The sequence below is a fragment of the Hypanus sabinus genome, chromosome 20 (genome assembly GCF_030144855.1).
Source record: "Hypanus sabinus isolate sHypSab1 chromosome 20, sHypSab1.hap1, whole genome shotgun sequence".
Classification (NCBI taxonomy): Eukaryota; Metazoa; Chordata; class Chondrichthyes; order Myliobatiformes; family Dasyatidae; genus Hypanus; species Hypanus sabinus.
In genome coordinates this window covers 54,516,707-54,541,167 of record NC_082725.1, presented here as the reverse complement: position 1 = coordinate 54,541,167, position 24,461 = coordinate 54,516,707, and the positions used below count along the sequence as shown (strand labels likewise).

The window sequence follows — 24,461 nt, the reverse complement described above, 5'->3', positions numbered from 1 at the left end:
ATGCAACTAGTATATGCTCTTGTAACACAAAATCCAAATTCAGTAACTTTGGTGGTTATTTATGGTTCAGCTACAAAATACAATTAAGTTTAACTTGTCAAGCACCAACAAGTCCTTATAACCCAGCCTTTTCATTTCATGTCATTCCACCGCTCAAAGGAAAGGGATACAAATAGCATTAAAAACATTTATTTAGTGATACAGCGTGGAATAGGCCTTTCCAGCCCTTTAAGCCATCCTGCTCCAGCAGCCTCCAATCAACGCCAACTTAATCACAGGACAATTTACAATTAACCTAACCGATCGGGAAGTCTTCGGAGCGCTGGGGGAAACCCACAGGGAGAAGGTACAGAGACTCGTTAAAGATGGTGCCAGCATTAAACTCCGAACTCTGACCTTCCCCCACCCCAAGCTGCAATAGCGTTGCGCTAACTGCTACTCTACCATGGAGCCCCACACCAATCACACACCCGATTAACAGAGATCCCGTCTGAAGGGAAATACTTTGGTTTAGCAACCGTTAGAAGCACTATTATAAAGAAAGGGAGTTAAAATGTCACACCAAACAACTGCGATATCTTATAAAGAGAAGATCCAAATAAACGATAGTCAGGAAGAGGCACTCAGCAAGCAGCTCGCCAGATAGTCATGATGTCACATTATGACCCTGTCACCATAATTATATTCCAAATGTTCAAGGCACTTAAACTTTGAAATTCCATGCATTAGCACCACTGTACCAAACATAGGAGTATATGGAAATAAATAATCACAAGCAACTTTACAAATGCCAGGCGCTGAGGCTGACATTTTTGCAGTGTCAGTCTTAGGGATTTGCTAAATCTTGGTGACCAGTGACATTAATTTCTTGCTTGGTACTTCATTAGCTGCCCTGGTAGTTCCTGCAGCAACTTCTTTAGCCTACCATAACCTTAGCCCAAGATGCAGCACAAAATAGGTCCCTCTGGCCCTTTGAGGAGCACTGCCCAGCAACCCCCGGCCATGCCTGATTTAACCTCGGCCCAAGATATAGCGTGGGTATCTTAGCAACTACCTTGATAGCACGTAGAACCATCACTGCTGTCCTAAATCAACTCATTGCAACTTTAAATTCTTGCTTTACTGTCTACGTGCTTGGATTGAGTAATAGAGCAGTTGATTTCTGTACAAAGAACTATGAGGAGGAAGCCCTCCAATGCATGAACAATGGGCGTTTACACTACCCCTCCATGGTAGACAGAAATCACGGTGGCTCTACCAACAGCTGTCACTCATTAAAACAAGGGATGCTTCAAAACTGAACCCCACAAATAGGACTCTCAACCAAACTGACAGAAATCTCTCCTGATAAGAGCTAAGAATTTTCCATCCAAATACAAGTGGAGGAGAGTTATGCATACACAATGGAAATATTAAAAGTAAATCAATCCTAGTCACTGTCACTACCTCCCCAAGGCAGTGATTGGCAGGAAATAACACATTTCTGTTCTCCCGACTGAAGACTGTCATGTAATTAATATGAAATCACTTAGTTGGAAATGAAAATATAACTTGGCTTCAAATTATACAATATTGCTACTAGTGTCTCGTGGCAGTTTAGAAGGCAGAATCACATGGTGCCCAAATGGAATGGAAAAGCCAAGAAATCATTTTTCCAATGCATACGGAGCATAAAACAAGGGGAGAGAAAGTATATTTACCATATCTTATTTTAAAAAGATACTGACTCCAGTTCAGGACCCAACACTTTTTCTTTTGATGGAGCTTTAAAAGCATTAAAAAAATTTTATCAATGATGCATAACACATTTTAACTATTCAAAATTGCTTGGAATACTTCAAGCAACTGGTAAACCAGTTTATTATTGTCACATGTACCAAAAAAGAACAGTGAAAACTTATCTTGCATACTGTTCATACAGATTAATTGATTACAGCAGTGTAATGTGGCTGGCCAGCACTGTAGTGGCACCAGCACCGGTCTTCAAATCTTGCTTGCTTTCGATCCTTGCTGGTTTGAGCGTGAGCTAGCAACTTGGCAAATTAGAGGTACAGACAGAGTCTGTGGACAGGAGGCTGGATTTCGTGATACACTGAGCTTGCCTTCTGGTCAAGATGGTGCCGAGTCCAATGTCATGTCTCAGAGTTAGTCATTTGGATCTACATCCTTAGGGATGGTTTTGGGAATGGCTGCAGAGCGTTTTGGGCCAGTTAGGGTTTAGGGATGGGGTGAGAGGGTCAGGGGAGAAGATGAAGTGTCTGGGAAAGAGAGTACAGGACAAGTCACTTTGTGGTTGAACATCAGTGATCCTGAAAGTCATGTTGGCAGGTGCTGAGCAGACCAGTATACCCCAGGGCAGAGACCAGTCCTGTGTCAGAGGAACCTACGGGCATCGAGTCCCAGGTACAGCCAGGTGTCACGAGGGCCGGCAGCTCCCTAGCTCACTGAGGTCAGGGGTGAGAGAAGAGAAGTCGAGGCCCAAAGATAAAACCATGGTCAGCGAGTCATGAGGTCTAGGTCCAAGGGTCAAGCCCATGATTGGATAGTTCTGAAGTGAAATCCAACGTTGGAGGCCTGATGTCTGAGAGTCTGATAATGCACATAAAAGGACTGGAGGCCTGGAAGTGGCCTGGCCTGGGGTTGTGGAGGTGTGACTGTGTATGGGTGAGTGGGAGGCTCGTTTTGCTGTTGCTGCCGCAGCCACTGTTGATGTGTTCTGCAGCATACACACGATGTTCTTTCTACGCTGGCACTGGAATGCACAGCTACACTTGCAGGCTTCCCCCACCACATCTGATTGTTAACGCAAACGACACGTGATAAAGAAATCTGTATCTCCAAGTTTGTTTTCACAGGCACAGCAGGTGCTTTACCAAGCTGCAGTGCATCCTGATAGAATGCTTTCTATACAGAGCTGGTAAGGGTCAACAGGGACATGCCAGATTTCTTTATCAAAGAAATTGCAAATCAGACCCATCACCATCAAGGAAAAGTGTGGCAAGGCATTTCAAGAAAGGACTATCATACTTGTACATGGATTTGCCAAATTAAAGCAACAAAATTCCTCACTTTCATGAGAGAAAGCCATGAAAATGCAGAAGCATTTTATTCTAGTTATCTTTTCTCTTGAAAATCAGTTGTACACCATGTGATTTGTTTACAGCAAAAACTGCTACAGACCATTAAAAACCTACAAAGCAAATGAGCAGAGCATAACATATTGTGGCAAAGGAGGCATCCTAAACCTCAGATATCCAATACGTCAATTCTGAGAGCATCAGATAGCCCTGCCTGCTCCATTCCTGGCAGGAACTATGAATGTTAATTCCCAGTGGGATGTCTAGCCAGTTTTCATTCTCTAGGTGTGCCAACATTGGCAGAGGCAAAATGTGTCTTTACAGAATAAAAATCAAATCTGACACATGCATGGCCTACACAACCACATGTGGATGCCTACCCAGTTCCCTCACGTGCAAAAGGAAGCAGCGAGAACTAAAATCACCTCCAGTACAGCTCTTCCAAGGTGCATCTTCACACCAATGCTGGGTGTGGGGTGGAAATCAAGCACCTTGAATAGGATTTGCAATTTCATCGAGGTGACACCCTCACTGGTTAAGGAAGAAATAATTAGCTGCTCCAATTTCTCCCCCACCCCCAACTCTGTATGTGACCTGGGGTAAAAATGGGAATTAGGTCCAGACCATATAATCCTTAAGGCAAGAACAGAGCTGTGGATGAAGAACTGTGCTATCAACATTAAATTAAAACAAACAGAGCAAAATTAGGTGTCTGGATGTACAATAATATTAAGATAAAGAGAGACTCATGTATTAAACTTGACCAGAGGTCCCCAAACCTTTTTTTTACACCATGGACCAATAACATTAACAAGGTGACCTTGGACCACAGGTTGTTAACCCCTGAACTAGAGGCACGTAACGAGACAGATCTTCCCACAGTTTAATGAAGGGAATGCAGTTTTTTTTGTCTTTGTACTTTCTGGAAGTTATTTGATGATCTTGTATAAAGCGTTGATTAGGAAAGCTGAAGCCTACAGAACAATTGGCAGGACGGGTAAGAATTGAGCTCTGGGTAAAGAGCTGCCGTGAATAGCTGTTCCTTGATCTTGGAGGGACAATTGACGTTAGAGCATCAAAGATTTCAGTACTGGGTACTTGCTGCTATTTGTGGCTTAATAAATGTGACTTAAAAAAACATTGCTGCACTAGATAAAAGTTCAAACTTTGCAGATGACACACTGCTTCGAAGTATGGTAAAGAGAAGAATAGCAACAGATTCCATGAGGATATGTGCAAGTTGCTGATAGAAAACATTTCAGCAGCAAGTGTGCAACTGTACAACACAGATTAAATGAAACATCTGACAGATCGAGCAGCAACTGTGAATGATGGCCAAAGATTCATCCTCCTTCAGTAGTTACTTTTGTGTTACACTTTTAAATTCATTCTACTTTCAAAAGCCAGGTACAATAGATTTACTTAAGTAATGATAATCATAAAATTCTTATTATTGAGGAACCCTGCAGCAGTGAAGAAGCTCGGCTTGCCAATTCCCAGGCTGAAGCAATTTATCCTCGAGTTAAAGTCCACTTTTCTCAGTTTCCAGGGCTGATTACATGGCAAAGCCTACACCTTAGAATCTTGCAGCCTGGCCAATCAAACTTCTCCAATTCAATTACCTCGCCAACTTCCAGTGGGAGGTAATTTTGGGCTAGGGGAAGATGGGTGTTGGGGTGGGAAACTGGAAGATAGAAAGTTGATCCTGCTCCTGTTTCCATCTCAAAAGAATGGTTTAGACACCGCCTGTTAACCAGGGCAATACTGATTACTGCCAGTAGGCACCATAGGCTGGAAAGGGACATGAAAAGTTAGTAACTGTGCACATGGAATTCTCCAACTAAAATTCGCAGCATCTGTTATTTTGACGTCCATAGCCCTCGTGTGCCCATGGAACCGACCCTAGCAAGAGGCAGTTAGTTCTTCAGCAGCTAGGTCATCTTAAAACAAAATTACTAACTTCACAATTAATAATGCTAAATGATTATTCAGCAAATCGGTACATCTAGAGATGAAGAGAGCTGCAACGTTGAAATGGGCCTCTCAGTTCATTGGGTCCCTGCTGATCATTCTTCCCCATGTTCCCCCCGCCCCCAAGTCCCCTCATTCTATCACTCACCCTCACTCAGGCCCATTAACCTACCCACCTGCACATGTTTGGGATGTGATTGGAAACAGGAGCCTCTCCTTGAGCCGTCACAAGGAGAATGTGCCAGGTAGTCAGGACTGAACCAGCAGTCAGGACCCGCAAGTGGGAACTTGAATCTGTTCATTGCCACCGACTAACCTTACTGCTGTTAGTCCCAAAGCACAACTGCAAAAAGATTCAACAGTACATTGGCACTTTTAAAGGGCAGAGACACAATGCTACAAATGCAGTGCACCAGTTATTTAACAAACACTGTTGACCTTAGCACAACAAGCCAAATAAGGAAACTGTTTTCAGAGTTGTCACCCATTTTTGACCTGCGCACCTCAAATTTACAAAAACTAGAACTCACAACCAGGACTTCTAATCTTAGTAGTTTTTCCAGCTGGATTTCACAGCCTTTTCAAAAACTACTGCATTTCAAAGCATATCTACTCAAACACTAAAACACTTGTACAAGATCCAGAATAAATTTGGTGACCTGTAGTTTGTTCATAGTAGGTCCATCAGAATTATGGAATTATGGCCTTGTGGCAAAGCTCTGTCAAACTCCAGCACCCAGACAACTACACCCCTCCCCAGTGGGGGGGGAGGGGGGAGAGGGGGGAAGAGGGGGCGGGGCTGCTCAAGAAACAGAGTACTACAGTGGAAAAAATACATTTAGCTCAAAAGAACTCGGGCTCAGATCCTGCACAACCAGCAGTTTTTCTTTCCCCCTGAATTTTTTTTTTCCATTTCCAAGAAGCAACATAAATAATCTAAGTGCTCACCAACTCATCAAATTTACTGATTTAAAAAAAACAATAGATCACCCACAGTATTCTAAAAAAAATCTGAATAGAGAAAATAGTTTAGCCATCATGTCCACACTCTGTTGAACAGAAGGAAATTGTCTGACTTTTCAGAGGCTAGTATTAGTGACCTACGCCAGTGGCACACCTAACTTTCAGTTAAGATGGTGCTATCAAACGCATACGACAGCTCACTGGTAGGTCAAATGCCAAGAAATTTAACTAAAAACACCTTTCCTGTGGTAACTTCTTGCTACTAACAGTGAGGGGTAAAGCAATGGTGAGGTGAGCTCAGGGAGAATAAACCAGGCTGGTGTGTTGCAGATGGAGTGAACCATTCTGGCCGGACAAGTCCAGGCAGAGAGCAGAGGAGTTCCAATGCCTTTACAACTGGCCTGGGTGCAAGGCTGGATCGGTTTGGGTGCTGAGAGGAGTCTGGGCCGGGGTAGAGGAGTTCCAATGCCTTTACAACCGGCCTGGGTGCAAGGCTGGATCGGTTTGGGTGCCGAGAGGAGTCTGGGCTGGGGCAGACAAGTTCTAATGCCTTTACAACTGGCCCAGGTGCGAGGCTGGGTCACCCTGGGTGCTGAGCTAATTTGGAGAGCTTTAGAGTGACTTTTGGCCAGCTGCAAAACCTGGGCCCGGAGCCCCTCTCAGTGGCCTGGTCCTACTGTGAGGAACAATCACTGTTTAGACAATTTAGACATCGGCCTAGATCGGAGGCGAAAGCCAGCTTTGCACTCTCCCCCCCCCCCCTTCCCCCGATGTATACTCCTCTCTCCAGGACACTGGAGTCTTTCAATGAGGTGGTTCCTGGGTACAATTCGAGGTACGATCAATTTAAATGCTGGCCCAGATAGACTGAAAAGGATCCGAGGCAAGAGCAGATTTAATTTGCTCTCTCCGATGGTCAATCCTCCCTCCATGATGCTGAGGCTATGAAGACTAGTCTAGATACAATGCTTTGTGCCCAGTAAATTGATGGCAAGGCTTTGGGCTTACTCTAGGCTGACCCAGGGTTCAGATCTGAGGACTCATTTGTTTTGAAATGTTTATGCTCACTGCAATCACTTGCATGATTTGTGTTATTTTTCCTTTCTGTTGTGCATCAGGTGCTGGTCTTTTTTTGTTGGGTTTCTTGCTTTGTGCTACCCGTAAGCAAACAAATCAAGGTTGGACAATTCACACATTCTTTGATAATAAATGTATTTTGGATCTTTGAACTGTGGGCCAGCAGATAGTGAGTGGGTTTTGCCTAATGTAATGGAACCCTTGCTTTGCAGTCTGGAAGTGCATGCTGGCTGCTATTTCTATCATTCCAAAGGGTGGGTGGTGAACATCCCCTTCTTTTTCCAGTCTAATCAGTTACCCAAGTTAGTGTTCAGATGGTGATCAAGTCTCAGAAAGGTAACTGAAAGCTGTTAAAAGTTGCAAGATCCAAAGTGGAAGGTATTTTTTTTCCACCACTGCTGTAACCCTGTTTCTTGCCCTCCCCCCCCAAAAAAAAACGAGACAATAAAATCAAGGTGTTCATTCAGCCTGTGCAAGTTCAGACAGTTTAAATCAATCTTCTACTTTCATCTGCAGCTTAGAGCGAACTCATCAAAACCATTACATCATTCAATAGAAAATATTAACGAGACGAAAACATTACGATGCAAGTGGCTCAAGCTGGGAATAACAAAGGTATTAGGGTACGTTAGTCCACACTACTGGATCTCAGGTGGGATAGCTATGGTCTCTCCATCCCAGGATAGGGAACGAGAAAGAATATAACGAATAGAATTCCTATTGTAATAGCTATTCAGACACTTCTGAAAGCACACTTGTGCTGACATGAAGACAGGGTCATGTGTAATTGCAAACTTCCCATCTACTAAAACTTGCAAGATTTAAAAAGTTATACCTCTACCAATGTCTTCAGGATATTTTACTTCACTGAAAGATGCTTTAGAAATGCAGTTTCACAGTACCTTTTTTCACAATGGCCAACTCCAAATTCTTTTAATTATATATTCACAAGCAAAACAAACACTATTCACACATATTGGGGTGTGACCACATGCCACATAAACCTGAGAGGCCAGTCTTATTACTTACTTACTGGGTGCCTATTTGTACCAGATATAGAAAGTTTCTGACAAATGACACGCTAACAGTGTGACTTTTTCCACAAATGCTTTCTAAATCGCTGTACCATTTCCAGCATTTGTTCCTTTATTTCAGAATTGCATCATCTGCAGTTGATTTTTATAAATTATATACCTGCTAGGAACAACCATTTTCAGTTCAGTACCAGTTCAAGTTTTGTACAGTGGACCATGCTGCCTCGGAAGCATTTCACTCGGCCACTGGCAACTGTCCAGAGATGCCAGAGTTTGAAAGATAGTTACAAACATCGATATGAACATTACATTGCAGTGGGTGGTGTTAAACAACACTGGGGTGAAACCTCAGACACACTCCACAAACAAGATAGTCACACAATGACTTTTAAAGAATTCACAGGGATCTTGTGGCCTCTTCTTGAAACTAAATATAAAGAGGCTTCAGTCACAATGAAATAAAACTGAAGTTCACATGAAAGGGCTAAGGGTAAACTCTGTGATAAACAGGAGACATTAGTTTCTTCTGTATCCACCCTATCACCCATCGTGCTTCCTCACCGCTCCTTTTCCCCTCCTGAATTTGTGCTCATTTAAAACCCAATTCTTTAGAACTAGGAAAAGCTGAGGGATGCAAATTCACTAACATCAACTGCTTCTTCCTCCACAGACGCTGCTCCACCTGCTGAACAGGGACAGAGCAACTCCAAGACGCTTGGAAGCAGGAATACAGTATTCCTCTTCTTAGCTGGGAGGGAACAACCAGTCCCTACTGCAGTACCTGTTCTAACTCTGCTTACATTTGGTACCCCAACAAAATACCAGGCATCAATGCTACCTCCAGAAATCGACAATGAATCACTAGAGTCCCTAGCAGAGTAGTGGGACTGAATAATTCAGCCACAGGCACAGTAGCAAACATGGCTGCTCAGGAGGCAGGTACAAGTTTCACCTTCACTCCTCCTCAACATTCTACATTCAATCAAGCCATCAAAAACCTAGTCTTGATACAAAATAATCAAAAGAGAATTGAACACTTTAAGCACATCAATGCCTAGGGTTAATACCAGGATTGTCAGAACAGAGTGCTCTAGCCAAACTAGCACATCTGGCTCGCAGAGGGACTGGGTCATCAGCTTATGAGAAAAGCAGTCCAAATCACTGTTGGAATAAGCAATTGTGATGAGAGATTACCAGTGTGAAGTATATCCATAAAAACTTTATTGTTCCTTCTCAAACTGCAATTCTGCGGGACTCACTGCTTCACTTTTTGTCCACCTGAAGCAAGTTGAGCTGGAACACGACCCCCACCACCAGGAACAGCAACAAAAAAGGACCCTCACCCACCAGAATGAATGCCGAGTTTAGGGATTTCTGACTGCAACGCGGGGGCAGCAAATCCAAAACTGAATGGTGACTTGGGATCTTTGCTTCCAGAACTTAGTCTAAAAGTTAAAATGTGGATGAAATTCTAACCTAACAAAGTGGCTATTTTGAGACAAAATTCATGGGCACCTTCTCACTGAGGAATCACAGCAAATTTTCAAACACAGAATGCCTTCTGGTTTACTTTGCATTTGCCGGCCAAAATAAAACGTATCCAACTTAATTCCACCTTCTGCTCAACTCACAGCACTCAATGCACCATTTAAACGTGATTAAGGGTTTTTGTTATGTTTTGTGACTTCAAAACATTAAATTAATTCAGAGAACGGCACAGAATCTGGGAGGACAGGTGTAACTTGAGTCTTTGTGAGGCACGCACGAATCACATGGTAGCGTAATGACATTTTTTTTACATATACCCAGTAATTAAACAATGCTTACTTAAAAAAATACATATACACATACACACAAAAGATTACTCAAACGTTACCCGAATCTTAAATATGTAACAGTTTCTACTTCTACCACCTGCTTTGGCCACAAGATCCCGACTCTCACAACCCTGTGGCAAAAAAAAATCTCAATTCTACTGCAATTCATCCACCCATTACTTTTACCGCTACGCTCCCAGGCCTGGATTGTGGCTCCTACAGTTTCTATGATGGGACTGATTAATATACATATGAAATAGCATTTTCTATTTTAAAATTAATTGGGTTCCATTTTCATTTTGGTAAGACGACTGAGCTACAAGCCAAGACTGGCTGCCTAGTGTCAGATTTTGGAAAAAGTTGCAAGGCAAAATACAACAATCTTCCTCCAACCACCAAAGCCCACACTGGCCACCAAATAAGAAAATAAAATTACTGTGAGAAATAATTTCTTAACTTGGCAAATTTTCTAGAGGTTGCAAAAAGCAAAAAAACTAACAAGATTAGACTGTAATTGGGCACTTGTATCTCAGTAGGCCTCCAATTATTCAAGTTCAGTTCAAACCTTGACCCGGCCCAAGAAACTTGCACCAGGATTCCACAGATGATAATAATGAAATAAATCTCTCAATCTTACAAAATTTATGTAAATTCATTTACAGCCTCAGTATTTTCTCATATGCTTCGTAACTTGACAACCAATGAAATCTTATCGCAGTGTAGTTGTGACTAGTTTTACTTCATTTTTGATAGTGAAAGGAAGCCAAAGGTAGTACAAAGTAAATTCCAAAACACACAGAACCGTTACAGTACAAACATTATATGCTAAGCTCTTTAGAACCACATGTTCCATGCTGACATGCCTTTCTTTGCTCTGAATAGGATGTTAGAGCAACAAAGAAGATACAGCTGATTGGGTAGGCAAAGTACTGTATAAAAAAAACCCATCAAGATTTACCTAGTCAACACATTCCCACATTCGTCAGCCTGGGAAGAGAGGGAAAACTAAGAGAGGGAAAACTCTGATTTCAAATCTCTGCTGCCTTGCGGCCATACCCACTTATGGGAAAGGCTTCGGGAGTAAACCCTGAGGAGAAATCAGGAGCTGAAGTCCCTAAGGCAGTCTGACGTTGTCTTCAACCTTGCTCTGGCAACTCCTGCGAAGTCACTGGTACCAAGCTGTATCGGCCCTTGCCCTTCCCTTGGACAACATCGGTGGCGTGGAGAGGGGAGACTTGCTGCACGGGCAACAGGCGGTCTTCCATACAACCCTGCCCAGGCCTGCATCCTGGAGAGGACTTTCCAGGCACAGATCCATGGTCTCACAAGACTAATGGATGCCATACATACATTCCCACAGCAATGAAATGATTACACCACTGCTCAACTATTATATCCATCACATAATGGCAGTGTACTTCACAACTATAACACCAAAAATCTCACTTTGAACTTGTTTTTGTAAAATTGCAAAGCTGCATTATACCATGTGTGCACGTGTGTGTAAATGATAGAAGGGAGCAAATGATTAATTCCTTTCAAAGGTTTTCCACATAAATTCTGAAATTCATAGACCATTGTCACAATCAGTTCAACATGCAGGACAAGTGTATATCACTACTGGCTCTCAATCTGTGGGCAAGCTCCCCCATTTGAGCAAAATAACAGCATTATATAGTAAAGTACCACACCCAATACAGGTAAGAGTATGCCAAACCATATTATAGACTGATGGGTCACAAATACAAAGTATAACCATATCCCAGTGAGTGTGTGATCTGAAGAAAAGGCAGGATATTTAAACCCAGTGAAAATTAGTTGCCTATTTTCATTGTAACTGTTGAGATCAAAAATTGACCTTAATTTTAAAATGGTGGCTGCAAGCTTTAGTCAAGTGTTATTCTTATTGGCCTTCTGAATACTGGTAAGAAACCAAAGCTGCTACTTATAATCAGACCTACAGCTGGGTACCTCTTTTGGTAGCCTGATGTTGTGTATAGCTAGCTAATTTTTTTAAAGCAAAAATATTTGCTTCAAAATCAAAACAAGTTATTTTCTACAATCACAAGTATCCTTTATTATATATTTTGCTTCTATGGGTACATAACTTAAGCATGTTTCACTTTATTCAGAGAAATGCCGGCTGGCATACTTTTAAATTTACTACTTGCTAATTTCCATTTATATCCTCTGCTCCTAATTTCCTATCTCGCTTTGAAGTAATCTTGGATTATCTACAAAGAATACTTTCCTCTTCCACTCCCACAACAAATCTATTCCATTCAATGCCAGGCTCCTTTCCTAACGTACGTCTCTAACTAAAAATTATTCATGAGCACCTTGGACACAAATGTCAGAACAACAGAGTGTAACTGCATCAGACACACAAGAACCGGAGGTGTTACTTCTTTTAGATTTACAGATACAGCGTGGAACTGGCTCTTCCGGCCCAGCAACTGAATCCTAGCCTAATCACGGGACAATTTACAATGACTACTAAGCAGCAAGTCTTTGGAATGTGGGAGAAATGTAACAACAGAGCCGGAGGAATCCACATGGTTTTGGGGAAAACGTACAAACTCCTTACAGAGGGCACTGGAATTGAACTCTGAAGTCCGACACCCCGAGCAATAAATTATCCCATTGCACTACCATCTGCCAAATGATCATTGTAGTCTCCTCTAACATTCAAAGCCAATCTAATCTTGGCTTTAAATCCACTCTTCTGCTCTCATCTTAAATCTGAATTCCCACATTATCCTAACATTTATTAATAATTCAGGATCCACAGCATTCTCAGGATGCAAAAACCCCCAAAAATAAATTCCTCACCTTACTTTTGGATTCTGAGACCATGACTTCCAAAGTGGCCGTCCTTGCATCATCTATCCTCTCAAACTCCCTCTGAATTGTGCTTCAAAGACATCACCTCTCAGTCTTCAATGCCAGAGGCTACAGCCCATTTCTGCTCAATCCTTCCCCACAAGATGACTCTGTCATCCCAGGAATTAATCTAAAGAACTTTCAAGTTGTACTGGCTCCAAAGGCAAAGTCTGACCATCAATAATCCTGATTATTGATCAGGGAGCGTTTCCACGCTCCCTGAGACTCACTGGGACCCCAGCTCGCACTTACCTCTGAAATGGGAACACAAAAAAAATCATCACGCTACCATGTAGCATCTTTTAAAAAAATTAGAAGTGCACTGGGGTATTAATATTGAATAACAACCAACAGTCCAGGAAAACTGCCAGACTAAAGTCCCAAACAGGCAAGATTATCAGGGTTTAACTGAACATCCTTAGGAAAGCTAAACAACGTGCAAAATCTCATATGCAGTGCCAACAGTTTTTGATAGACTTCCTTTCCAGAGAGGCCAAAATTTATTTATTTTTTGAGATACATGCAGAATAGGTCCTTCTGGCCCTTTGAGCTGCGCTGCCCAGCGACCCTCAGATTTAACCCTAGCCTAACCACAGGACAGTATACAATGACCAATAAACCTACATCTGTGGACTGTGGGAGGAAACCCACGTGGTCAAGGGGAGAACGTACAAACTCCTTACAGGCAACAGTGGGAATCTTGTCTGCACGGTGGCTTTTAGTACACAGGGCATCCAGATTTCTTTCAATTCCAATCAACCAATGTCACAGTTTTCTCTTTCTCCTTCCAATTGGATAAACTTATCCCCCATTTATACCCCGACTCCCCTTCATTTGTCACCACATTTGCTCATGTCTCTTTGCAGACACTGAGGTCTGGAGACTGCACCTTTACTGGCATTGCAATAGGGGTGTAGTTATCTTAAAGCTGTTTCTGGAAGTCTGAACACTGCCAGGTTTCCCTGGGCTATACCGTGTTGAAACCAAGGTCCATTGTTGAGCAGTAAGACATGATTGTCTGCACAAAGCATTGCGAGCGTACCCTCTGCAGACTGCTACCAAAGCTTTTAGCAAATGACCAACACTCATCCAGCCACAGGATAGGTGCTGATACTGAATGAATGGATGTTACAAACATTGGAGTGGAGAGTGTTCATGGAAGGTCAGAGGAATAGACAGGCTGGAGGAAAATAGATATCTTGCGAGCTAATTTCTTTGTACAGAAACCATATACAGGTTTCCCCGCTATCTGAAAGTACAGCGATCCTATGAAACCATTTGTAAGTCAAAATGTCGTAAAGCGAAGAAGCAATTACCATTAATTTATAATGGAAAATTTTTTTAGCATTCCCAGACCCAAAAAGTAACCTACCAAATCATACCAAATAACACATAAACCTAAAATAACACCAGCATATAGTAAAAGCAGGAATGATACAAGTATACAGCCTATATAAAAAAATAATGAATGTACAGTGTAGTTTCACTTATCAGAATGGGGAAGGCACAGAGCCAAAATCGATTTGGAGAGAGAGGGAAGAAAAATCGGCGCGTGCGCATACAACTGCCTGCACAAGGCTTCACGATCATGGTAGTCTTTCTCAGGATAAACACACGTATAAAGTGGGCGTCTTTTTTTTGTAAAAGCGAAAATCCATTTTGGTTAGCTAAAACAGGTACTAATATATGTCTTTTGTAACAGCAAGCTGTTGTAAAGTGAACATTCGAAAAACGGGGGCCACCTATAGACCCCTGACAGAGGTTGCCAAGGAATTTGTTAAGGATACAATACCAGTATTCGAGTGTCCTGTACTTACAATGCAGGCATATACCACTGCACTCTCTGCCTGCTCTAAAGGCAGTAGGAAAGACGACGATGACTCCTCACCTCAAGTAAGGAGTCTGAAGGGTCAACAACCAGATGTGGCAAAGATAAGCAGGAGCAGCTTGAGACCCGAGGTTCAGCAGCTCAGATTGACCAAAACCTTGAACGCCATACACACAGCTCTATTTGAGATAGCAGGGGGTCACAGATCTCCGCAAGGACAAGAATGCACCTGGAGTGCTGTCCCTTTAGGTAGCATGGGTTTGGGGAAAACACAATTACCAAAATCTGGCTACTCTGCTAACAAATACGGTCATTTCTCTGACCAGCCAGGTTGAAAATTTCAGTGTAGGTGAATTATATATGCTACAGTATTATTGAGAACATTGCTTAAGAGAACATAATGTTGGGAAGAATGCGCTAGGGAGTGCAAAATTTCCTCTAAAACAAAATCTTGACAGAACATAGAAAATGTGATCAAGACTTAGCCACTAGGCCTCCAAAATCTGCCCCAGTGTTCAATCTCTCCCAGACCTCAAATCCTGTGCCAGATCATAACTCCCTGACCTTCCAAAATTTATGTAACTCCACTTTAAATACCTCCAGTACACCAGACACCCTAACTCTACAGGGTGGAGAATTTAAGGAGATTCACCACTCTGCACCAGTCCCCAATGTACCCAATAGTTCTATTTCAGGTTAATCTGATTTTCAACACCGTAAGCATAGTGTCCCCCCACCACCCCATTTGGGATTGCATTAACAAATTTCTGGCCTGTTCTGTGCCTTCCTCCATCCCTACTTTTCCATCTATTGCTGTACTAAGTAAACTTTCAATTGCAATTTACCCTTTCAGCTAAATTATTCATTTGATGCCAAATATTTGAGGCCTTCAAGACACCAGATTAGTTCATTTGCAACCTGGGAAATACCCAGTTTCCCCCAACTTGCCATTAGCACGTGCTTCATTACTGCATACCATAATCTTTTGTGGCACCTGATTTATCTTCTGGGAATCCCCCCAAAAAATCTACACCTGTTGGTTTCCCTTTTCCCAGTCTCTCTTCTGGAATAGGGGGTATATTTGCTGTTCCAATATGCCGAAACCATTTCAGATTAAATACCAATTATTTTACTATTTCTGAAGCCTACAGGCCCAGCATTCATGTCATTCAATCTAGGGAATTTCCTCCATGCTTATTCCCTGGGTTTGCCTTGTACTTTTTCCTCCAGTGATGTTGATTGCTTTAAAGTTTCCCATTTTGTTTTCCCTTTGTTACCTACAACTTTTGGTGTATTTCTTGAACCACTTATAAAATTGTACGAAATTTTTGCTCTTTCCTTACTCTATTAGTAATACCACTTTCCCAGCCTCTGAGGGGCCAAGATTTATTTGTACTACCTTCCTCAAAACTGCACAGAGAAAGATTACAAAACTTTTTATTTTCAGAATCAGGTTTATTACAGTCTTATGAGGTGAAATTTGTAGCTTTGTTGGAGCAATACAGCGCAATAATTAAAATTAGTATAAACTACAAAATAGGGTTGTTCAGAAATCACAGGGGGGAGAAGCTGCTTCTAAGGTGCTGTGCACGGGCTTGCATTCAACGTCCTACAATCTTTCAATTTTAAGTCTATTCTAGTTTCTAAAACTCTTCTCATACATTCTGTACAACTTGCATATTTGGTCATTAATAATGACTGTCCCCACTTTACACCTTCTTTTCAAAACACGACAAGAGAAAGCAACCTGACACCATGCTACCACACCTCGGAGCAGGAGAGAGACTAATTAGCCATAAGGCTGTACCTCTATGCATTGAGATTGTGGTCAGAGATGTCACAAACCTGCATTTCCATCTCATCAAATTATCAGAAATTTAGCTAACACAACTTTGTTTCAGCAGTTCCAAATGCACAGTACTCTTCCTCATGTTGAAACACTTCCTGGCTTCTCAGTTAAAAGGCCAGATACTGATCTTTGGACTGTGCCTCCTGGTCATGTAAACCCCAAAGAAAAACTGTTTCTACTCTACCTGCTCAGTCTGTCCCTTTTAACATCTTGAAAGCTTCAGTTAAATTGCTTCTTGGCATTTTAAATTCCAGGAAATACAATTTTACTTTGTGTAAGCTCTCCTCCTCATTTAACCCCATTCTGGCAAATCAATGTAAATGCTCTTTCATGATTCAAGATTGAAGGTTATTTAATGTTATTTCCTGCACACAAGGGTAAAGGAAGAAATCTTATTTAAGATTTGGTCCCCAGAAGTAAGCTGAACACTCCAGCTATGGTAATAAGCAGATGGAACACAACTTGAACCCTTTATCCACCACTCCAAAGCCCAGCACTTTGACTATTTTCAGTACTCTCATGATATCTTAATAACACATACATGAATCCCCCAGTCTCTTTAAACTTCACTGCTCTCTAGCTCTTCACCATTTAGAAATTGATTAGGTCATGTTAGTTTCAGTGGATGACTACTTAAATAAAATTTACCGGTTTTGCTCAACTGCTTTGTAATTTAATACTCATTTCTACACTGTTCATAAGAATTATCCATCTTTATATCATGGAAAATTTTCAATGTTCCTTCCACTACTTTAGTCATAGAGCGAGTGCATTGTTGTGGTCACCATACACATCTTCATGAAAACATCCTGTGACAGACTACCTGCTTATTTTTTTCTGCTCCTTGGCCAATTTCCTAGCAGGTCAATAACTTGACTTCTGTCCCTCAAGGATCAATGTTAGCTATCTGCCTATGGAATTTTATATAAATGATACTCAAACAAGAGACACTATGCTTGCTATACCATTTCGAAAAGACAAGTTAAGCTCATCAGGTGCAACATACATTTCATAAATCCCTGCTTCATAAATTCTGTCAACAGTTTAGTAATGTGTTCTGAATGCGTCTGGAACCATTGGCATGATCAACTAATAGAACACACACATGCCCTGAGTTCTTACTTTAAACCACAGTACCTTCAGACTGCAGTGCCAAAGAAAGCAGCTGCAATACTGAGATAGCCTGCTGATGCTGTACAAGCTCATGGCAGCCCACGCACAAGATTCAGTCCGAGACAATTTTGCGCACACCTCACGTAGGCCCAAATACAGATCAAGACCCACATCAGCAGAACAGGACATTACGAGTAACACAAGAGAAAAGAAATAAAACAGAAGGCAAATCAGAGCTAAATCAGCATAAAGATCGTAATAGACTGATTTAAAAGAACAATACCAATGTTATTTAGAAGAGAACAATGTCCCCCAATCATTAAATAGCTATAAATAAAGCTATTCACCTATCTATCCAGAGTAGCTAAATGCTCGAGCAAAGTTGTTTCGTACCTTGTCTTTTCTGCTTTTCAAAGTACATTATGTAAACAGAAAACATAAACCCTAAATTGATATCATTTTTAACATTTACCCCCTGCCCTTATGCAAGTTTAATGTTGTTTCCAAGTAAACTCATCCCTCTCTTTCCCCCAAAACTAAATTCTTGTGAGTCAGTGTACCATTTCTTTATGTAATAGTTGTTTTCCTTATGAGGCATCCCTCCAACTTTCCACATAATCCAGACCCTGAGAATCACTCTTGGCTTTTCCCAGAACCACATCCAGCTTCCCATCCATGCACTACCCACCTCCTTAGAAAAGCAGCCCACCCACCCCACCCGTTCTCACTTCTCTCCCCTTCCTGTCGGGGAGAAAATACAAAAGCTGGAAAACATTTACCATCAATCTCAAAGACAGCTTCTATGCGCTGTTACATGAACCTATGATAAAGATGAAATCTTTGATCACTCGACCTACCTCCTCATAGCCTTACACTACCTTCCTGCACTCCAGTTTCTCCAACTAAACCCTTCATTGGTTCCCCTTTGTGCTAAATGGATGGAATAATTTGTTTGGATGGCAAAGGGAAGTTTTTCCATTATATCTTAGTACATGTGAGAATAATAAACCAATTATCTAAAATCCCTTTCCTCCTTGGTCATTGGAGATTTTTAGTGTTTGGTCTGGGTGGTGCCATAAACAGTCTGATTACAACCTCCCTCACTTACCTTTCCTTCCCATGACACACATTTCTAAACCACACAAGCAAGCCACTGAGATTCAGTGCCTTCCAGGATGGCCAAAGGCTGACCTTGCACAAAGCCCCCAAAGTGAATAATTAAGAAAATGTAAACAACTGGGTAGCCAATCACTGTAAAGCAAAATGTACAGCCAGATACTGTTTTAATGGTATTAATTAAAGGAGGAATGCTAAACATGTTCCACCGATTTCCTGGTTTTTGGAAGTGTCTTGGGTTCTTTTATAACTATCTGAACAGGGAAACACGTCTCTAACCAAAACACACTCTCCCACATTCTTAGAATTAGTCACTGTGCATTTATGTGCTTTGGCAGTAACCTTTAGATAGCATAGTAAAAAGAACTAAATTGTGAATAAATGCAGAGATTAATTCATAAAATTCTTAATCCAGAAAGTAAATTTAGTCTGGAATTGTTTTTCCAAAGTGGCTTAGTTCAACAGTGCGAATGTGCTTAACCAGAGAAGCACGAGGGAGAAAGGAAAGAATTAAGTTGGATCAAGTTTGAAAGGGGGAAGTTTCCTGTGCAGCAAATGAACACCAGAATGGACCTTAAGGGGCAGATTGCCAAGTTATGCTGTGCATCTAAAGTTGCAGCAGTATTAAAAACCATGCAGGCAAGTCAGTCTTTCTTCACATCATTTAATTTTCAGCACGTCAGGGCAAATCCTGCTTCAAGATAAACTGAGCAGGAGTTGGCCTCTAGGTCCTGCCATTCATCATGGCCAACCTCTGCTGGTCTCAGCTCCTCTTCTGAGCCACTTCCCCAATTCTCCCATCTTATCTGTCTCCATCTAATGAACTGGCCCCCAGCATCCTCAGGCACAGAGAATCCCAGAGAAACTCAGTTGTAAATCAACAGCCACTTCTTTTAGGGCTTGCTTGTGACTCTCTCATCTACACTTCCAGTTCACTCAAAATTAAATCTCAGATTTAAATAGATCATCCCTTATTTTAGAAACAAACCCAAAGGAGGAACACATTCTATCTCTCTTGACTGCGCAACCCTGTCAGCCCAGGAATTATCTTGGTGAATTTCCTTAGAGTGCCCCCAATACCCTTCATTTCATGCAAGGGGACTAAAACTAAAAATTCCAGTGCGGCCTCACCAATATCCATACAACAGGAATAAAACCAACCTATGCTGGGAATACCAAGCACTTCACAATAAAAAAAGTCCTTCATTTTTTCCTAACAGTTGGATGGATTTGCCTGGCGTTTTGTGATTTATGCTCTCTGTCCCCATTTAGATAATAAAGAGCCTTTTGATTTCTCTTATAAAGTGCTCGGTCTCACACTTTCCCCCACATTAAACCCCTTTCGCCAGGTTTTCGCTCGATCACTCAATCTCCCTATACAGATTTACGACATCCTATCGCAGTAGAGCACATGGATATAAACTTATAATGATTCACACGTTTATAGCATTCATTTACACGCGGAAAAAAAGCGCAAGTGAGCAGAAATGGTGGTTGGCGGAAGAGAGGCAGCAAGGTCAGCGGGAGACACAAGCATGGCCGAAGACGAGCATCTTAGGGATGTGCATCAGGTGGCAGCCGGAAGACAGAGCTGCAATTGTTAATACCTGCTGCTGTTGCAAGATCCCAAACACAGTTATTCCATCTACAAGTTCAATCGTACTGCTTCATTACGAGATATCCTTTGCCCAATTAAAATACCGCATGCAATTATCCAAAAAAGGAAATGCAGCGATCACCGGATGGAGAGTTTCACTCCGAAGTCGCGATTTTTTTTTTAAAAAAGGCAACACATAAAAACTACAAATTGGGAGCAGTCATTAATCTCTCTGCATTTAACCCAGAAATGGAGGGACTAAACGTCCAGGAAGCACAGATCCCTGAGCATTTATTTCCACAATAAATATTAATGATTGACATCTGTTATGCATAGCAGATTCGAAGGACAGGGCACACTGAAGCCCCAGCTGGTTACAAACTCGGTACGTGCTTGCCATGTTTGCAGACGGCGATGGGCTGCCGCCGAAAAGTGCAGTAACATTCTTTTTGTGAATTAAAAATGCAATCAGTCACGTGACTGTTGTTGGGAGGTGGGGGTGCCGCTGCTTCCGCGCGCGCCGGCTCCGCCCCCCTCCATTGTGACGCCACGGAGGCCGGTTCTCCTCCTCGTGTCCCAAGGTTCCGGACCGCTGTGACGTCGCGGCCGACACAACGTTCGATGGGTTCCCTCGTGCCGACCTGTTGCAGCCGAGGCACCCGCGGCCATCCCGGGTGCAAACTGGCATGGGGGTGGGGTGGGGAGTGAGAGGCGAGGGTTACCGGCCACATCAATACACTGAGGACAGCGGCACTCAAGTTTCTATTGCTTTTGCAAAGAGACCGGCCATACGCATTCAGACAATATTCAAAACTTTCCACCCCTCCCCCTTTTGTTACAAGCAATGGGGAGGGAGGGTGCAAAGACCATGTAGGCTGTAGACATAAAACTTTAGCAAACCCCGCAATGCGTCAGATGTTATTTAAAATACACCCAGTTTGTGTTTTCTTTTCGCGAGTCGTTTCCGTGTGGCCCACGAATGCGTGCTATCCGATCAGCTAGCTATTTGACAAGTTATCAGACACACAATAAAACCTCTCCCACGTTGAGGATTCGGGAGCGGAGAGACAGGCCGAGCAGTGTTTTTGTTTACGGGCGGGGTGGGCAAAAGGAACAGTGTGGGGTTCCGATCGAAGTCGGGACGGAACCGAGTTGTGTGTGCTCAGTAGCGAACGTGTCACCTTCCTCATTTAAAAACTGCCGTCTATCGAATCGCTACGGACCCAGAGGGAAGAAAAAACCTGGGGCATTCACGAGAATGCTTGACGCTTTAACACTCCAAATCGCTTCAAACATCTGCAATCTCCTCTTTACCTACAAGGCCCTGAATAATTCACGTTTACCAACTGCAGACAGTAACCCTTTCTTTGAAAAAAGGTGGGGGGGGGGGGGAGAGGCGAGAATGCAAACATTGCAACCAGATTACAGCGTGACCATGTGGCAAACCAAAAGACACAAAAAAACTAAGCTGAAAATTGTCCTCGCTGGCAACTTACACAAAAAAGCCTACATAAATTGAAGGGGAGGGGGGCACAAGGACCGGACAGTAGAAGAAACGATCAAGAACGTGGTCCAGCTGTTGGGAGAAAGAAACCTGCCTGGACATAAGAGTTCAACAACAAGACGATGCAGGTTGCCATTAATGTAAGCAGAACCAATAGGCAGCGGCGGCAGGAAGATCCAAAATGGGGAGCAAAGCAAAGGGGAAAAATCCTGCAGAGGAAGAGCTTGCCGTTCGCTGGATGAACTGCCGAAACAAACGGCGTTCCGTGCAAGTACTCGTTCAGGGACGTGATCAATTCCCTTCCCCTCCCGTACAAACAGCTTTGCAATACAACAGGCCGGCTGAACAGTATTAAATAATTAGGTCTGATCGGCCAGGCTATCACCGAAACCAGCCCCTTCTGCAAGCAGCAATCACCAACGCTAAAAGATAATCCATGAAAAAAAATCATTGTGTCTGCATTCACGAAAATAAAACGAGAGAAGCATACAATGGGGGCATACCTTGCAGTATTAACAGCCCAAACCATAACAAACAAAAAAACCTTGTTAAAAAAGGAGAATTGTTACAGCCTAGCCTCATCCTATAGTATTAAAATAAAAGATCTTTAAAAAGAACTTCTAAAGCTACTTACTAATCTTTTGTGAATTATATTTCTCTTGGGTCGTTCTCTGGTCATCCTGTTGTTCCAATTTTCTTTGCGAAGAGGAGAAAATTCCACATGAATCAATCTCGTCGATGTGGATAAACCCTGGCTGGACTATATTTACAAAGCTCGCTCTCCGTGCCTGCTCGTCTTTTGATTAAATCCGAAGTTGGAAGGGAGAGAGAGAAAAAAATAAATAATTCACTTCAATAAAACACTCATCGTTTTTTTTCAGCAAAAAAGAAGAAAAGCTCGTCGATAACAGGTACAGTTACTGCTCCCGGGCAACCCGAAAAGACGAAGTTATTGAACAAAAAAAATAAACGCTGCGTGCGGTGAAGTTACATCTTGAATCAGAAGAGAGAGGGGGGAAACATGGGAGGAAGGGGGAGAAAAAAGAGAGAAGGGAAATAAAATAATGTAGTCACGTTCTGTGCAGAGACAGACAGAGTCTCAAACACACACACAACTCCGGCTCATACCCGTACTCCCACCAATCATATCCCTTTAACTTTAAATGGCTACGTTAGGACGCTCCCGGCCACGCACACTCAGTACAGCCTCTGCCGGAAAGCTGGCGAACCGCAGCCTGGCACTCAGCTCCTTTCGGCTGCTGCCTCTCCAGGTCCCCTCCATTGCTATTTCCTCAGCGCCCGTCTCCCCATCTTCCCCCTCCCGCCACCTCCACAGCCTCCCCGCTCCTTCCCATCTCTCCTGCTTGCTGGCCCTCCATCTCCCCCCTCCCCGCCGCCTTCTCCTCCCCCTTCCACAGTTTCCCAATCTCCCCTCCCTCTGCTTCCCGATCTCCCTCTCCCTGCTGCCTTCTCCCCTTTCCAGTTTCCCGACCCCCCCGCTGCTTCCAGATCTCCCCCTCCCTCTGCCTCCTCCCCCTCGCTCTGCCTCCTCCCCCTCGCTCTGCCTCCAATCTTCCACTCTCTCTGCCTTCTCCTCCCCCTCCCACTGTTTCCCAATCTCCCCCTCCCTCTGCCTCCCGATCTCCCCCTCTCTCTGCCTCCCCTTTCCACAGTTTCCCAATCCCCACGCTGCTTCCGGATCTCTGCCTTCTCCTCTCCCCTCCCCAATCTCCCCTCCCACTGTCTCCCAATCTCCTCCCCGCTCTCCCAATCTCCCCCTCCCTCTGCCTTCTCCTCCCCTCCCACTCTCCCAATCTCCCCTCCCTCTGCTTCCTGATCTCCCCCTCCCTCTGCCTCCCAATCTCCCCTCCCTCTGCCTTCTCCTCCCCCTCCTGATCTCTGCCTCCCGATCTCCCCCTCTCTCTGCCTTCTCCCCTTTCCACAGTTTCCCGATCCCCCCGCTGCTTCCAGATCTCTGCCTTCTCCTCTCCCCTCCCACTGTCTCCCAATCTCCCCTCCCTCTGCCTTCTCCTCCCCCTCCCTGTGCTTCCCGATCTCCCCCCACTGCTTTCTCCTCCCCCTCACTCTGCTTCCCACTCCCCCCGCTTCCAGATCTCCCTGCTCCCTCTGCCTCCCAATCTCCCCTCCCGCTGCCTCCTCATCTCCCCCTCTCGCTATCTCCTTATCTTCCCCTCCCACTGCCTCCTCATCTCCCCCTCGCTATCTCCCCCTTTCTGTTGCCTCATCTCTCACCACTCCCAATCTCCCCCTCCCACTGCCTCCCGATCTGCCCCCTCCCACTGCTTCCGCATCTTCCCCCACTCCTTCCCTATCTCTCCCCGATCACCCTCCCCGCACCAATCTGCCCTCTTATGTTGCCTCCGTATCTCCCTTCTCCTACCCCCCCACCAGTCTCCGTATCTACACCCTGCAGCTGCCTCTACAGCCCACCTCCACTTCCTGCCTAGGTTTTACCCCAATCTGCAGATTCCCCCTCAACCCCTACACTTACCTTGCTGAATCCCAACCCTCGCTTCCCTCTCGTACTGTCAGTCCAGCCTCCCTCTGCTGATGCAGTTCCAGCTCCCCTCCGTTTTCAACTGTCTGCATACCAGGTATGTCAACGAATTAC

At 43.5% G+C, this 24,461-nt stretch overlaps 1 protein-coding gene across 1 annotated transcript in view; it reads right to left on the bottom strand.

The window, feature by feature from the left end:
- The window catches only part of jarid2b (jumonji and AT-rich interaction domain containing 2b), a 355,488-nt gene extending 332,371 nt beyond the window's left edge, over positions 1 to 23,117 (bottom strand). The window contains exon 1 of the mRNA XM_059945528.1: positions 22,464 to 23,117. Within this exon, the coding sequence (XP_059801511.1) occupies positions 22,464 to 22,508 (45 nt within the window). The 5' untranslated portion in view covers positions 22,509 to 23,117. The remainder of the gene's footprint in view (positions 1 to 22,463) is intronic.
- Positions 23,118 to 24,461: the final 1,344 nt, after the last annotated feature.